Source organism: Myotis myotis, unplaced genomic scaffold (assembly GCF_014108235.1).
Source record: "Myotis myotis isolate mMyoMyo1 unplaced genomic scaffold, mMyoMyo1.p scaffold_m19_p_13, whole genome shotgun sequence".
NCBI classification, from domain to species: Eukaryota; Metazoa; Chordata; class Mammalia; order Chiroptera; family Vespertilionidae; genus Myotis; species Myotis myotis.
Window position 1 is genome coordinate 21,279,104 of NW_023416317.1, and position 15,478 is coordinate 21,294,581.

Below are 15,478 nucleotides of genomic sequence, written 5' to 3' on the forward strand. Positions count from 1 at the left end.
TTAAGTGCTCATTGTTACATCGCCTTTGGAAACAAGATTGTCATATGAAATGAGAGACAGCTCTGCCTTTCTGCCTCCCATCATTCTTCTGGTCCAGTTGAAGGGCTGCCACCCCCAGAAAGCACTCGCTAGTCACCTCAGATCACAGCATTTCCTTCCTCTGGGATCCAAAATCTGTATGGGCTGCCCCACAACCTTGGCCCTCATCACTGATCATCAGATCAAGGTTGTAACAGTTTCACACAACAAATGAACCAACTTACACACTCCATGGGGCGTTAGCGTAACACCAGCACTCGGTGAACTCAACAAACGGCGGTTGCTATGGCTTCTATTATCACTCATGCTCCCAGTTACTGTGACCGGGAATCGAGCTACCCCAAAATTAGTGACATTAAAAAAAAGTCTAATGCTTAGGGGCACTGGTATACATATTTAAAAACTTTTTTAAAGGCACAAAGAAGATAGCGTGGCTCTGTTCCATGATGTCTGGGCTGCAGCTGGAAGGTGTGAAGGTTTAGGGGTGACTCGAAGACAGCACTGGAGTCAACCAAAGCCTCATTCATTCACACGTTTCAAGGCTGATGTTGGCTGACAGCTGGGGACCTCAGTGCCTTTTCCTGTGGTCTCATGACATGGGCTAGTTTGGGCTTCCTCACAATATGGCAGCTGAGTTCCAAGGGCAAGAATCCTGAGAGGACAGAGCCAGGAAGCTGTATCCTTCCATGGCCTGGCCCAGCGTCGCATCGAGTCAGCTCTGCGGCACCCTGTGAGTCAGAGTAATCCAAACCCCGGTCCAGATTGAAGGGAGGAACACAGACCCATCTCCTGATGGAAGGAGTGTCAGTCCCATTGTACGAACACAGATACAGCCAGCCCCGTTCTAAGAAGACAGATGCAGCCGTCTTTGAAAAATACAATTTTCCATAATCATTACCATCATCCGCTACCATCCCTTCTCCTTTAGGATGCGTCTCTTCCAGGTGGCTCCCCCAACCCTGTGGCAATCCTGCTGCCCCAGTTTTCACCACACGACTGGTCCAGCAGTGGGCGAAGCTCGCGCCAGGTGCAGATCCCTGCCATGCCCCAAATGAACACAAGCAACAACTTTCTTGCTTTGTCCCAATCGATTTGCAAGAGGAGGTGCATATTCCCAGGACCTGGGCCCCAGACAGGAGGATAAAACAAACAAAAACCAAAACCCAGGCAGTTCCTAAGAGATTTAGCTGCAGAGTTTTCTAGTTGCCAATCGTTTACCCCTAGTGACCATGTGCTCAGCTTAAAGTCTACATTTCTAGCCTCCTTTGCCAAGAGGGGTGACCAACGAGAAATAAACAGAAGTTGTTTAGTGGGAAAGCTTTCTGTTGCAGCCGATGCAACTGGAGATGCCTTTTCCTTCCCTGTGCTTTCCTTTATTCTTGTCTAGACTCAGATGCAATGGCTGGAAGAGCAGCAGTTACCCTGTGCCCTGAGGTGGCTTTGAGAATAGCAGGGCAGAAAGATGGAGGTCTGGGGCCGAATGACACCATGTGGACACCACAGAAGTTTTGAACTACCTGTTTGTACGACGTGAGAGAGAAAGAAAAAGCCCCCACCTTGTACAAGCCACTACGGTTTTACATCTTTATTATTAGTAAGTAGTCAATCACAGTTATGAGAGAGCCTTTATTGCCTCCAGCTTTTTGATTAGCCTTCCTGCCTCAAACCTCACCCAGTTCCAATCGCCAGTGATGTTCCTCACACACAAATCTGATAAAGACCCTCTGCTGCTCTGAAGTCGCCAATGGCTTCCCAGCACCTCTAGATAAAATCCATACTCTTTAGTAGACATTCAGGATCCTTCATACCCCAGCCCCAGTAGAGCCTGATCTCCTACCCTACACCCCAGACAACCCATGCTCCAGCCACTGCACACTCCTCAGCTTTCTAGTTCACACTAGTCCTCATGTCTATAGCCCTCCTATGTGAAATGTTCTATGTGGTGATCTCCTGCTTGTTCTTAACACCTTATTCCAAAGCCACCTCCTCCAGGAAGCCTTCCCTGATGCCCTCAGAGTGAGCCATTGCCTCCTGTGGACTTCTAAGGCAAGTTCTTTGTAAAAATGCCTCTGATCTGTAGCACTTGCTGCACTGTATTACAATTTATTTTTTATCAGTCTGTTCCCCTAGACTGAGTTCCTCAAGGTAGGGACAGGGACTGATGGATCTGCTTAGCCCCGCTGTTAGCAAATCCCAAATGAGTAGATGGATGGATGAGTGGATGTATAGACCCTGGTCCCTGGGGACACACAGTCTTCATTCTTCATGCTGTGGAGGCTTCGAGTGATGGCTGAGTTGGAAGAGGACACATGAAAACTGAGCAGGCACCTAAGAGAGGTGCACCCAGCGATGCCCGTGGTCCATGAGTGCCCTGGAAGCTATCGCTTTGGTAGGACAAAGAGCAGCGTAAACGTGGACCTCGCCATGTGGCGTCAAGAAGACAGAGGAGGGTGGGCATCCCCATCAGTGGTCTCCTTCCCTGTCCCACTCCCATGTCACAGTCCATTAACTCCCTGTCCAGGGAAAACCCCAGAAGGAAGAAAATCTCTACTCCAGGCCACCAAGTAGCAGGGCCAGGTAAGAACTACTCTAACACGAATCCCTCCCAGCCAGCATTTCAGTTCCTTTGTGAAGCCCTTTCCCACACATGAGCTGGCCTCCTCCTCCCAACAAAGGCAAACAGGGCCCAATTATTATTAGGGGCCCATTTTACAGGTGGGCACATGGTGGCCCAGAGGGGGAAGGTGTGTCCACCTCACACGGCCAGCAAGAGGCAGAGCCAGGGCCCCACCACTCCCCTAGGAGCTCAAACGCTGACACGGTGGTAAAACTGTGGGGCAAATTCCAGGACCTCAACCAACAGCCCAGCTGGAGCTGTGGGCGGGGGCAGCGGGGGTGCCAGGCCCTCTGCCCCATGAGGCCCAGTGCCGCAGCAGCCCCCTTTAAGGAGCTCTGGGCCACCCAGCAGAGCGCCGATCTTAATTTTAGCTTGGAGGCCTGCCACCGAGGCTTTGGTGAGAGGCAGGCTGGAGCTATGTGGGACAGCTGTCAGCTGGCATGCTGGGTGGGGCCTATTTAGCCGGCTGGGGCACAAGCCTGGGGACACTGAACTGGTGTCCCTGCCCCGCGTCTTTCCCCCCGGGTCTCCCAGCCCCACGATGATGGCCGAAGAGAACACGGACCTGGAGGCCCAGATCGTCAAGGACATCCACTGCAAGGAGATCGACCTGGTGAACCGAGACCCCAAGAACATAAACGAGGACATAGTGAAGGTAGGCTCGGGCCTGCCCCGGCGCCGCCCGCCCAGAGGGTGTGGGGTGTGCTGAGCAGTGGGTGCTGGACGGGAGGGCTCTGCTCCACACAATCAGCTTCCCTGGAAAGAGGCCTGGTCCCTCTGTCTTCTCCAATTCCCCCCTGAAAACCCAGCCTGTTACCCGCCAAAGGACCTTTACATAAACAAGAGCAAGAGTGAGCCACACCCGGGTGACCCAGGCGTTGACTGGGCGGGGAGCATGTCACGGACGGAGCCCTACTACCCTGAAGCGCTTCCCACTGGCTCCTGGCCCTCGTCCCAGCATGAAGACGAGGTGGCCAACGTGGGCTCTTCTCCAGGCCAGGGGGCGTTTCTGCGGTCTCCACAGCGGACTCGGGGCTAATCCCTAGAGGGCAGCTCCTGCCAGGGCTGGTGGCCCTCCCAGGGGCACTCACCACCCCCTCCCTGCGGCACTGCCCAATGTCCACCCCCCAGGTATGGGGCCATGCCCAGCACTCCTGCCAGCCCCCCACCTGACCCCTGGTCCAGGGGCCAGGCCAGGGCAGAGACCTCTCAGAGAGCACCCAGGCCCCTGAAAGGAAATGCTCAGATGGGGGACAGGTGGGCAGCCTTAGGGAGTCAGCCCCACCCACGGCCACTGCCAGAATCAGGCCCCTTTCCTCGCCCGGCTGCCTCCAGGCCCACACCCTCACTCCAACCTCCGCTTGGTACCCACAGGGATCTTCCTACAGCTGACCCGCTGGGAGCAGGGGCGCAGCCACCAGAATCAGAGTCACTGTTAGGGCTGTTAGAAGGGGCCTGGGCCTCCTGATGCTACTGAAGGCATCAGACCTAGGAAAAGCACTTTCCAAGGGAAACAATGTGACCCATTATACTTCACCCCATGTAACTGTACATTTCCTAGCAGCCATGATTTTAAAAAGGAAAAAGAGATACTAATTTTCATACTTATGATTTAAAAGGGATATTAATTTTCATACTTTGATTTCACCCAGTATATCCAAAATAGTATCATTGTAATATGTAACCAATACAAAACAATGATCAATGAACTACTGCCAGTCTTCCTTTGGCTTCAAAATCCAGTGTGTATCTTAGACTCGGGGCGCATCTCAATTCAGACTCCAAATTTTTATCAGGAATCCTTGCTCTGTATTTAATTGCATAAAATGTACAGCTGAAATGCCCAAATAAATTCACATGCCCAAACATTTTTAAAAGTTTGCCAATCCTAGAACCGAATATCAGCTTTTACATTTTAATTAAAATTATACAAACTTTAGAATTCTTAAGTTGTACTGGCCACAGCGGGTGTACTGGCCCAAAGCTCACGGCCACTGATGACACGGCATGGCTGAGAACGGCCTGAGCACCCTGCCCTGCCATCCTCCAGCAGGCACTGCCCATGCTGAGTCTAACTTCTCCCCATGGCTTTCAAACCCCAGCACCATCTTGATCCCAACCTTCTCCCACCTTCCAGCCCGCATGCCAGGGGCTGACCACACCCACCAGGACACACTCCTGTGTCTGTGCCAGGAGCACCCAGCTCCTCACCTCCACATGGTGAAGGCCCTGCTCAGCCTTCAAGACCAACTCAACCGTCACCTCCACCAGAAGCCTTCCCCAACTCCTCCAGGCAGTTGGTGGCTGGCTCTTCACTCAGGGCGTTTACTCCAGAACAGCTCATACTATGCTAGTATTGCATTTATATGTGTATGTCATTGATGGAGGAGATAGGGTAATTACAGCACAGGGTGAAAAGGCTGCAAAGGGAGCATTCGGGGGCAAATTTTGCAAGCTAAAAGGCGCGAGGTAAATGGCAAATAGTATTCGTCACGGTTTGCTCAGTGTGGTCTAGAGGGAATAGTCCCACACTTGACTTTAACAGGTCTGGTTTCAAACCCAGGCTCTTCGACCTAAAAATGATGGCACTGGACAAGTCACCTAGGTTTTCAGAGTCTGCGTTTCCTCTGTGAAATGAGCATAATATCATAATACCCACCAGGTACATGAATCTCAGAGCAGCTCTGTGCAATAGAAATATACTGTGAGGATTAAGCGTAACAAGGGGTTTGAGAGTGCCTGGCACAGTCCCCGGCACAAAGCAAGGGTGTGGTGAGTGTGCGCTGAGTGGGAGGCCGGAGGAGCTTGCAGGAAAGAGAACTGAACCAGCGCCAGGTTTTCTCCCAGGCTCCCCTCTGGCGGCCCCTCTGCTGGGAATGGAGAACAGGACCCCAAGAGAGAATGTGGTTTCCAAAGGAGACCTGCAGTAGGAGACAAGTGAAGAGAGACTCTCGGGCCCTACTGAGCCGGGAGGGAGCCTGCCAGGCTCTAGGCCCAGATTATAAACCAAAGGAGGGATGGGGGCCCACAGATGCAGCTGCTCATGCCGCCTCCCCTGGGGCTGAGCCCCAGAAAAATGTTTCTCCCATAAGAGATAGTAACCTTGTTAATTATTTGGTAGAGGTATTGGCCATTCCCTGGTTTGGCTAGTTATTTAATTTTTCTTTCTTTTGTTTTTTCATGAGTGAAAAATGAAAACGTTTTGAAATTTAGAACAGGGATCTTAAAATCAAGTCAGACAAATACCAGAAAATAGACTTCAATCAGACTTCAGGGTGGTGTAATGGTCTGTGAGGGAATTCAGAGAGAGGGAGGGAGAGAGGAGAGCGTGGATCACCTGGGCGTTTTTCATCACCTGGGGAGAAGACCAGATGGAAGGAGGAAGAAAGAAAAGGGGGTGAGGGGTGAGGGGTGAGGGAGACAGGCTGAGACGAAGGCTCGGAAGGCACCTGCTAGGGGTGGTTTCATGAGTGGTAATGGCTCCACGTGGCCTAGGATGAGTGATACAGGAAGGTGCTGAAATGAGACTGGGTACAGAGACCTAAGTTCTGGTCGTAGTCCTGACACTAACTTGCTGTGTGATTCTGGGAAAACTCCTTTCCCTCTCTGGTCCTGAAGAGGGAGACAGATCCAATGTGTCCATGGATCTGACCTCCAGCAGAGGGGAGGCACTCCCTTTAGTCTTTCCAGAGTTCCAACCTCCCCAAACTTCCTGAGCAAGGCCTGGGACCGCCCTTGAACCCAGGTGGGAAATAGGTGCTAAGGCAGAGGGGATGCCTGTACAGCCCAACAGACTTGAACTGTGTTCTCCAAGATTCTGGGCCGGGCCCAGGGCTGAGGAGCTGGGGAAACACACCTATTCCCTCTGCTCCCACCATCACCCACCATTCGTGGAGCACTGACTCCGCGGATCACTGCTGAGTGCCTGCCATGTGCCAGGCACTGTGCTGTCTCAGACCCCATGCCCGGCTCTAGGGGGTGTCGGGGGTGAATGTGCACCAATGGTCCTTGGGGCTCCAGCCCGCCAGTGAGGACACCTTTCCCTTCAGACCCACGCTGCACAGCCTCCAGCCCTCTCCCCATGCATTCCCGCAGGCCCAGCCCCACCCTGAGTCCTCCTGAGTTGTTTCTGAGGGCCCAGGGTCAGCTCTCTCCCTGCCTCACAACGAGACTCCAGGTGCTGTCGCAGTGACACTTGAGCACAGAGGGTCATGCAGGCCCTTCAGTTTCTGGCCCCACCCGCTCTCTCCTTAGGCACTAAAAGTTGGCCCTTCAAACAGGGCAGGGACAGACATGGTCCCAGCCCAGCACTCTAGATTCCATCCCACCCCCAACCCACACCTGCCTGCAGAAAAACACACAAGCCACAGCCTTTGCTGCAAACACCCAGAGGGCCAGCTCTACCAGCTCTGCTCCCCATGTGGGCCCCCTGGACACGCTGTTACAGAGAGAGCAAACTGACCTGCACTTCCTCCTTCTCAAGAAGAAGCCAACCCAACCGGCAAGAGGAGATAAAACTAACAAGTGTTCAGGGAGCTGCTGAATGCCATAAATTCGTGCCAGCTGAAGTGCCCCGGGCTGGGGCGGGGTGTTAAGGAGAAGACATCACTCTCATCTGGGAAAATCAGGAGCCAGATTCAGGGCGGGTGGTATCCAGATGCATTTTTTTAAAAAAGGGAACAATTTTAAGTGTGGAAAGGGAAGAACAGGTTTTCCCAGAGGAGGAAACAAAATAAGCAAAGGCCACAATTATTGAGAAGAATGTAGGGCAGAGTCAGGGGCCCCTCCCCCGCTTCCCCACCCCAGGTCCAGGCAGACAGGACTCTCGGGTGAGGGCACTGCCCCAGGAAGCCCTGGTCCATCCGCCAGGCCGAGCTGGCTCACAGATGAAACCTCTGTGCTGCTGGCTCACAGATGAAACCTCTGTGCTGCTCTGACTGCGGAGAAAGGCGGACTAAGACAAAGCATCTGGAAGGGAACTGGAGGGCAGGAAGGCAAAGGGGCGGGTTGAAGGTGGATTGTGGGAGGTCACCCCATCGGCCAGTCGTTCCACATGGCAATGCCTTTCAGAAATGCCTTGCCCTCTGTCAAGTACCACCAGGAAGGGCCACTCTGGACCACCTCACACTGAGGTATTTATAAGTTAGAGTTACGGGAACTTCTGGATATCAGCTAGCCTGGAGTTCTTCAAAATATGGCCCACTTCCCTGGGAGCTTGTAAAATGCAGATTTCTTGGGCCTGCCACCAGAAATTCTTATTAACCAGGATCAGTGAAAGTTTTGCACTTTCAAGTGCAAATAAGTCCCCTTTGTCCTATAGAAGACAAACTTGGAGTCCAGAGTTACCACCAGATTTCCCTAAAGACACACTGTATCAGCTATGTATTGCTGTGTAACAAATCATCCCAAAACTTGAGGCTTAAAGTAACCACCATCTGATGATCTCTCACTGTCCTGTGGGTTGACCAGGCTCAGCGGGGCAGCCTGCAGGGCTCACTGGCAGCAGCTCCTGTAGCTGCAGTCAGATGACAGCTGGGGCTGCAACCACCTGGGGCCTCGACTGAGCTGGAACATCCAAGATGGCTCATTCACATGCCTGGCGCCTTGGCGGGTATGGCTGGGAGGCAGGGCTCAGCTCCGATGCTGGAATGGCTGGGCCTCTATCTCCGCATTGTTTTGGGCCCTCTCCCTTTATGTGGCCTCTCCACCAGTCTCTAGAGCAGGGTGTGGCAATGGACTGGCCTCTAGATTAGGGTATAAAAGTGAACTTCTAATGTGGCTTAGAGCTCCCCAAGGCAGAGGCTGCCACGCCTTCCTAAGGCTTAGCTCTGGAAATGGTACAGCATCCCTTCTCCCTCGTTCTGGTGGTTAAAGCAAGTTGCAGGGCAAGCCCAGACTCAATGAGGATGAGACGAGGCGAGATCATAAACGCTGAGAGGCACGACTAACTGGGGGGCATCTTTGAAGACTAGCTCACCCCCCACCAAAATCTGGTGCCAGGCATGCCTAGAACTCAGCCCAGGGCTATTTCTACTGCTCTCCTTCCCACCCGCACCGACTTCCTGAAGGCAGAGACTGACGGGCAGGAGGGAAAGGACAGGGCTCAGGAGACCTGGTGGGGGTTCTTCCGACAGGTCCTTTCTCTTGCCCTGGAGCCTTCTGTCATCTCAGTCTCTTCACAGCTCTTTTACATGAACCCAAGTCCCTGTAAGACCCAGCCCAGGCGAGCCAGATCCTTTCTGTAGGGTGCTCTGGCCCTCAAGCTCCAAGGAACCTCTGACCCCGCCTCCTGCCCTCAGAACTGGCCTGTGCCGCTATCTGTGCCTCATCTCCTGCTGGGATACCAGGCCCTGCGATGACGTGGCCAGGGACAGGGCAGAGGGAATTCAGGACTTGATGTCAGGCCAACGTGGGCTCCACCCCTGCTCGCCCCTTACATGCTGGGTGAAACACTAGATATGATCTCTGGCCTGAAGCCAGCATCTACCGGGCCAAATTATGGGTGTTGCTATGGTTTCCCAGATTGTACAGAATTATATTAACGTTATTACCAATTACACAAAAAGCAAAGCTTTGCTGTTTTTCAACTGTTTTGCTGCAATCACCTCATGTTAGCTTCCTACTTTCTAGGCCGGTGTTTCTCAAACTATCTCAGTAGAGGGTCCCTTTTATTACTATTTTTCCAATCTGTTTATACACCAATACTTTTGTAAAATGTAATAAAAACTAATTACTAGAGAAATCAAATCAATAAAAGGCATCCACAATGTAAGCTCCAATTTTTAGTATGATTAGAGTCAACAGACATAAAACTACTGGGTCAAAAGGCTGTGAATATTTCTAAATGCTCTCTCTCCACTTCTGCACCTGCCTGGCGTGGACAGGCACTGACTGAGGACCACCCTTTATGGAGCAAGGTAATAAGCGAACAAACTGCGACCCAGCAAAGCTAAGCCACCCCCTGGGTCTTCTGACTCCAAAACTAAGTCTATGTTATAAGGGTCTTGACCTAATCCTCTGATAGAGTTAAAAAATAAAAACAAAAAGTCCCAGAGGCCCGAGCGGGAAAGCACCAGGCCCCAAATCACACAGTGGTCGCTCAGTGGTCAAGTGGAGGCGGGGACCAGGCGTCTACCCTCCTGCCTAGAGCTATTCCCCAAATACCCTATCCAGAGTGTCCAGGGCCCTGGATGCCCAGGGACTGAATCATGTGGGCATGTGGGGGAGGTATTTTTGACAGGAGGTGGCTGCTGGCCTCCCCCGCATCCTCCAGCAGCGCCTGGTCCTGCTGCCTGGCACCCTCCCTGCCCTCTGAGACTGCGGGGGCTGCGCTGGCTGGTTCCGATTAATCAACTGGCCCTCTTGCTGTTCCAAAAATAAATATGCCAGAGAAGGGGGCACCAACTGAACGAGCAGCCACATTCTCCGCCTCCACCGCCAGCCCCTCCCTCCAGCTGCCCACTGAGCTGCCCATGGATCCAGCCCCCGCCCCACCACCCTCCCCAAACAGCCATCTCCCCTCCAGCTTCTGAAAAACGGATTAAGAAATGAAGTCACCGTGTGCTTCTGATACACTGGCATGACTGCCTAGAGCTGCCTGAGCCGGGTCTTATAAATACCTCCCCAAACTAGCACGCTATCTCCATGCTTAATCCCAGTGAGGGGAACAGCTGCCTCCTCCCAGCCCAGCCCATCCCTCTCAGGGCACATTTTCTGATTCACAGATCAGTTGCCCCATGCATAGTGCCCAAGGGCAATTACTGAAAATACAAATGTCAGCACCAACGGCTTCTGCAACAAAATGAATGATAATTAAAAGACACAACAGAGAGATCCTTGGAGGTAGGATTATTACTGTAAGTAGGAGATGAGGGAAAAGAGGACCCGTCCATTTTATCAGCACAGGCTGAGGTGTGTGCGTACAGGTGATGTGTGTACATCCACACACATACACACCACATACACATATAAACATACACATACACACATATACACACACATACACACACACATACACACATACACACATAAACACACACATACACACATATACACACACACACTTTTATGGCTAAGTAGGCTGAAGAAGTGCACTTATGATCTGGGGTGTCAACAGATTCCCTTAAATATATTTTCATAGGAACTTCCGAGCAGCTGAACAAATAATGACTATCACTAGCACCTGCCACGTGCCAGGTGTCGTGCTAAGCACTGGCCAAGAGGCGGTGTGCCCGGCACAGAGCGGATGTTGAATAAATACTGGTTGAGTTGAATGGATGGATGAGAAATTATTTCTATTCCTCATAACAAGGTTGTAAGAAGTAGTAAACCCATTTTACGATGAGAAAATGAAGTTCAAAGAGGTTAAGTTGCCAAAGTCACTCATCAGACCAGCAACTACCCTGGTGTGCACACCCAGATTTGGGACTCTCGTCTCCTGTTGAAAGCACGCTGTGACAACCACCAACAGCTAACAGTTCCTAATCAGTGTTCGGTGCCAGGCAATGCTCAGTATTTACATCTTTTAACGTACTGAATCCTCCAATAAGCTTCGTAAGCCTAGGAAAATGAGGCAACGAAAAGCTACGCCACTTGCTGAAGGTCACAGAGCCATAAGGAGCAGAGCTGGACTCAATCAAACCTTAGCAGTGTGACTTCATCAGTCATGGCTCTTCCCACTCTGCTGCCTCTTAGAGGCCAGACACAAACAATCAAATGTGTCGCCTGGAGGAATATGCTGGGATAAGTGAACAAATCGGGCTGGGCTGCAGGGGGGCCGGGGCCTTGCTGACTGCTGGGAGCAAGGTAGGGAGTGGAAGAAGAACGGGCCCAGGGCGCTGCCTTGGGCAGGTCTTTACTGACAAGGACCAGACCTCAGAGGGACAGTCACCCTCCCCGAAACCAGCATCTACCCCGGGGTCTGACCCTGGCTGGGGCAGTGTGAAGTGCTCAGATTAGAATCAGGACGCCTAGATTCAGCCTGGGCCCTGCCTCCTCTGGCCTGTCTGCTGCCCTGGGAGGGGAGAGGCAGGGCTGGGTAATCTCCTAAGGAGCAGCCACAAGAAGGCTGGAGAGGCCACAGGTGCTCAGTGGGAGAGGGAAAGAAGGAGGGCTGGTGGGGACACAGGCAGGGAGGCATGTCTGTGCCCAAATGCCTCCCTCTGCTGGCAAAGTTCCTGGGGCCGCAGCATGCTCCAGCGGCCAGCCTGGCACTAACAGGCATGGGGCATGGACTGGGCATTGGCCACAGCAGAGGAGGGGCAGGCAGCAGGTTCCAGGGCCCATGAGTTTGGCTGCCCCTCGATAGCCATGGTGGGAGAACCCAGGGCAAGGCTGGAATGGTCCCCCAGGCCTCTACTCCCCAGCTCCTTGGGTTTGAAAGCTCCCCTAAGGAGCAGCAACTGGATTTTTGGCCCATATAAACCAGATGTAGATGCCAGCACTTCTCATCCACTCTTCAAAGCCATGAGACGTTCTCCAACCAACTTGGGCTTTCTTTTCCAAATATCCAGCACACCACTTTTCCATCTCTGCCTCCAAACCCCACAGCCCCCCAAATTCCCAGCCAGCCACCACCTCCTGGAAGCCCTCCAGGAAGAAGTGCCATCCTTCCAGGAAGTGAGGGCCATATGCATGCTCTTCCCCTTCTATACAGGGGGCTTCATTAGGCAGAGAGGGCCGGGGGCAAAATTTACAGGAGGGTCAGGGCAGGCCCTTCTGATTCCCTAGTCAGCTTTTCCAGATTGAACTGCTGCCTGAAATCTCACCCTCTACACTTTGCTCCCTGCTAACATGCCTCCATACGTGGAGCCTCCGCCAGAGCTGTCCCCGGGGACCCAGAGATCGAAGACATGGTGCAGGAGCCCAGAATCCAGTCATACGAGAAAAACAGGACTCAACCTTGAACGTACAACGCGGTTAAGCCCACTCCCTCCCCCGAAAAAGTTACACTAGGAAGAATAGCACCAAAGCAATAATATTTTTAGTGCCAGAGAAATACAAATTGGAGATGGTTTTTGTTTTGTTTTGTTTTTGCTATTGCCTTAATTTTCTGCAACGTGGCTATGTTATTTTATAATGGAAACTAACTGTAATAACACCATTGTGCATAGAGGAGAGAATCCTCCTCCCCCCCGCAAAAAAAGTGGGGAGCGGGCCCACCCTGGAAGACTGAACTTTGAGCTCAGGCCCCAACAGCCCCCACCGGGGACCCCTCCCATTAGTCTGATTAGTCTGTGCCTTCACTCAACCAACTTTATTAAAATGGCCCGAGGTGGTCACTACCCCGTTTTACAGACAAGACAGCTAAAGTTTAGTGACACTAAATGGCATCACATATGAGAAAGCAGCTGGAACAGAGCTTAATGCACAGCAGGGACTCAAGAAAGGCTAGTTAAGTGGCTTAGCTGGAAGCTACCATTTTCTAAGTCCACAGATTATCTTCCCACTTCCCTCAAGGGGCCTGAGTCACCCTTCAGGAGGCTGTGTGGATTGGGTTCTCTGGGCACCCATGTTCCAGCTGCACAGAGGGACGTTGTGGGCAATGGGGGCAGGACATCTGAGGCCCCTGCAGGAATGGGTCAAGGAGACAATCTGCCTTCTCCTCAAGGTGCTTGTCAGCAGGCTCGGCCCCTCTCAGATACCAGCCTCCCTCACTAGCCGGAACGGCATGCCTCACTGTGCCACATGCCAGATCCTAGAATAGCTCTCAGACCTGTGCACCTCTAACTCATCCCCACCACCCGAACCAGGCGCCAGGTCCTGCCTGGATTCTCCAGCACGCCCAGCTCGTCTCACATGCATCTTCCCCACCACCCCACCCTGTGTGCGAGCGAGCTGCTCCCTGCACAGAGCCTTCTGAGGCTGCTCATCGCACGGACGTCTGTCCTGCCTGCCTCTCCAGCCTCACTCCTGTCGTCTAGGCTTGGACTTTGGGAAGCACCTGCATCTCCCTGAGAGCACACACTGTCCCACCAGCTCCTCGCTCCCAGCAATCACTGCTCCTTCTGCCCCAAACTCTCTTTCTCAGCCCACAATCCCTCCCTCCACCTGGCTACCTTCAGCTATCAGCCTAGATAGATGTCTCTTCCTCTAGGAAGCCTTCCCTTCCCCAGGCTGAGTTCAATGTCCTCCTGTGGGTGCACACAGCCCCTTCCCTTCCCTTACCCGAGCACTTATCACGGTGGTACAACTGCCCGCCATGAGCTCTGGGTCCACTGGAACCTTTGCTGCCCACCATCTTATCAGCAGGCACCCCTAAATCTTTCCAGCATGACTATGACTGTCCAACTCCCTAGGATCATAAAATAATAGAATTTGAGAGCCATGCCTCTAGGCCTGCCTCCAACTTACCTTTGGCTTGAAGCAAGTCCCTCAGCTCCTCGGGCCTGCTTACCCACCTGTAAGGTAAGGGGTCAAGTCCCCATGGGGACCTGCGGGGTCAGGAGCCCTCCAGGGCGGTCTGATGCTCACACACCGAAGCTTGAGAAACGGGTGGGTGCCGTGACTGAGGATCGCCTTCCTGCCCCCACAGGTGGACTTCGAGGACGTGATCGCGGAGCCCGTGGGCACCTACAGCTTCGACGGCGTGTGGAAGGTGAGCTACACCACCTTCACCGTCTCCAAGTACTGGTGCTACCGCCTGCTGTCCACGCTGCTGGGCGTGCCGCTGGCCCTGCTCTGGGGCTTCCTGTTCGCCTGCATCTCCTTCTGCCACATCTGGGCGGTGGTGCCGTGTATCAAGAGCTACCTGATCGAGATCCAGTGCATCAGCCACATCTACTCGCTCTGCATCCGCACCTTCTGCAACCCGCTCTTCGCCGCCCTGGGCCAGATGTGCAGCAGCATCAAGGTGTTGCTGCGGAAGGAAGTGTAAAGCCAGGTGAAGCGAGGGGTGTGGCCGGGCAGGGGAGTTAGGCCAGGCTGGCCCCACGGAACTGCTCCCCGGGGACTGCTGGCGCGCTCTTGCTCTGTAAGGACTGCTATTCCCCCCAGGATGGGAGCACTGAGTCTAGAGAAACCAGAACAAAAAGAGAGCCCTACCCCAGAAGCACAGTGGCCTTCCACGCTGCCCCCGTCCCTCCATGATGCCCCCGTGACCGGGCACGTGGGAAGATCCTTTGCTAAGAGGCAGCTACTGCAAGTCTTTGCGATCACATGTACTGTAACAGCACAAACCAGCACACTGTTCCCACCCAGGGTCGACCTGTCCACATGCGCCACCCAGGAAGCCACCAGGGACTGTGGGCATTGGGGGGTGGCTCCAATAAAGGGTTCTGGCTGCATTCGGAGAATGCTGTGTTCTGTGAGGGTCTGTAAGGTGCGTGTGTGTTCTGATCAGCTCCTAAAACAGATTTCGCTGCCCTGAGAAACCGACAGGGAACAAGCTGTTTGGCCCTTCCTCTTGTCCAAACCCAACAACCAGGGCAGAGTTAGGTTTCTATTGGGATTCTTCTTGGTAGCTGGGCATCTGCTCCCCAATGTTCCTTGGATTAGTTCACACTGACTCTGTTCCTCCCAGGCCAGCTAGAGGTCAACAACAGAAGAAAATGGCCCCTGGATGGAAGGGGTGGGGGGCCCTCTCTGGCACCACTGAGGCGAGGGCCTGGGGTCAACCCGCTCGGAACCTTCCCTGTGGCTCCCCAGACACGGATCCCCTGGCATTGTCAGTTGGCACATGCACACCTTCAGCCCTGAGAGGTGTGATGAGAGTATAAGGCAGTGATGGCGAACCTTTTGAGCTCGGCATATCAGCATTTTGAAAAACCCTACTTAACTCTGGTACCGTGTCACATATAGAAATTTTTTGATATTTGCAACCAT

At 53.1% G+C, this 15,478-nt stretch overlaps 1 protein-coding gene across 1 annotated transcript; it reads left to right on the forward strand.

Annotated features, from left to right (window-relative positions):
- Positions 1-3,074: 3,074 nt before the first annotated feature.
- On the forward strand, positions 3,075-14,946 carry CAV3 (caveolin 3). Its single transcript, XM_036332031.1, has 2 exons — positions 3,075-3,311; positions 14,190-14,946. Exons 1-2 carry the CDS (start codon positions 3,198-3,200, stop codon positions 14,529-14,531), a joined length of 456 nt encoding a protein of 151 aa, XP_036187924.1. The 5' UTR covers positions 3,075-3,197; the 3' UTR covers positions 14,532-14,946.
- Positions 14,947-15,478: the final 532 nt, after the last annotated feature.

Bases quoted from the DNA above. Each gene is read 5' to 3' on its own strand.
- CAV3 (XM_036332031.1), top strand. From the start codon at position 3,198: ATGATGGCCGAAGAGAACACGGACCTGGAGGCCCAGATCGTCAAGGAC. The intron at 3,312-14,189 runs GTAGGCTCGGGC...CTGCCCCCACAG, and splicing joins TAAACGAGGACATAGTGAAG to GTGGACTTCGAGGACGTGAT.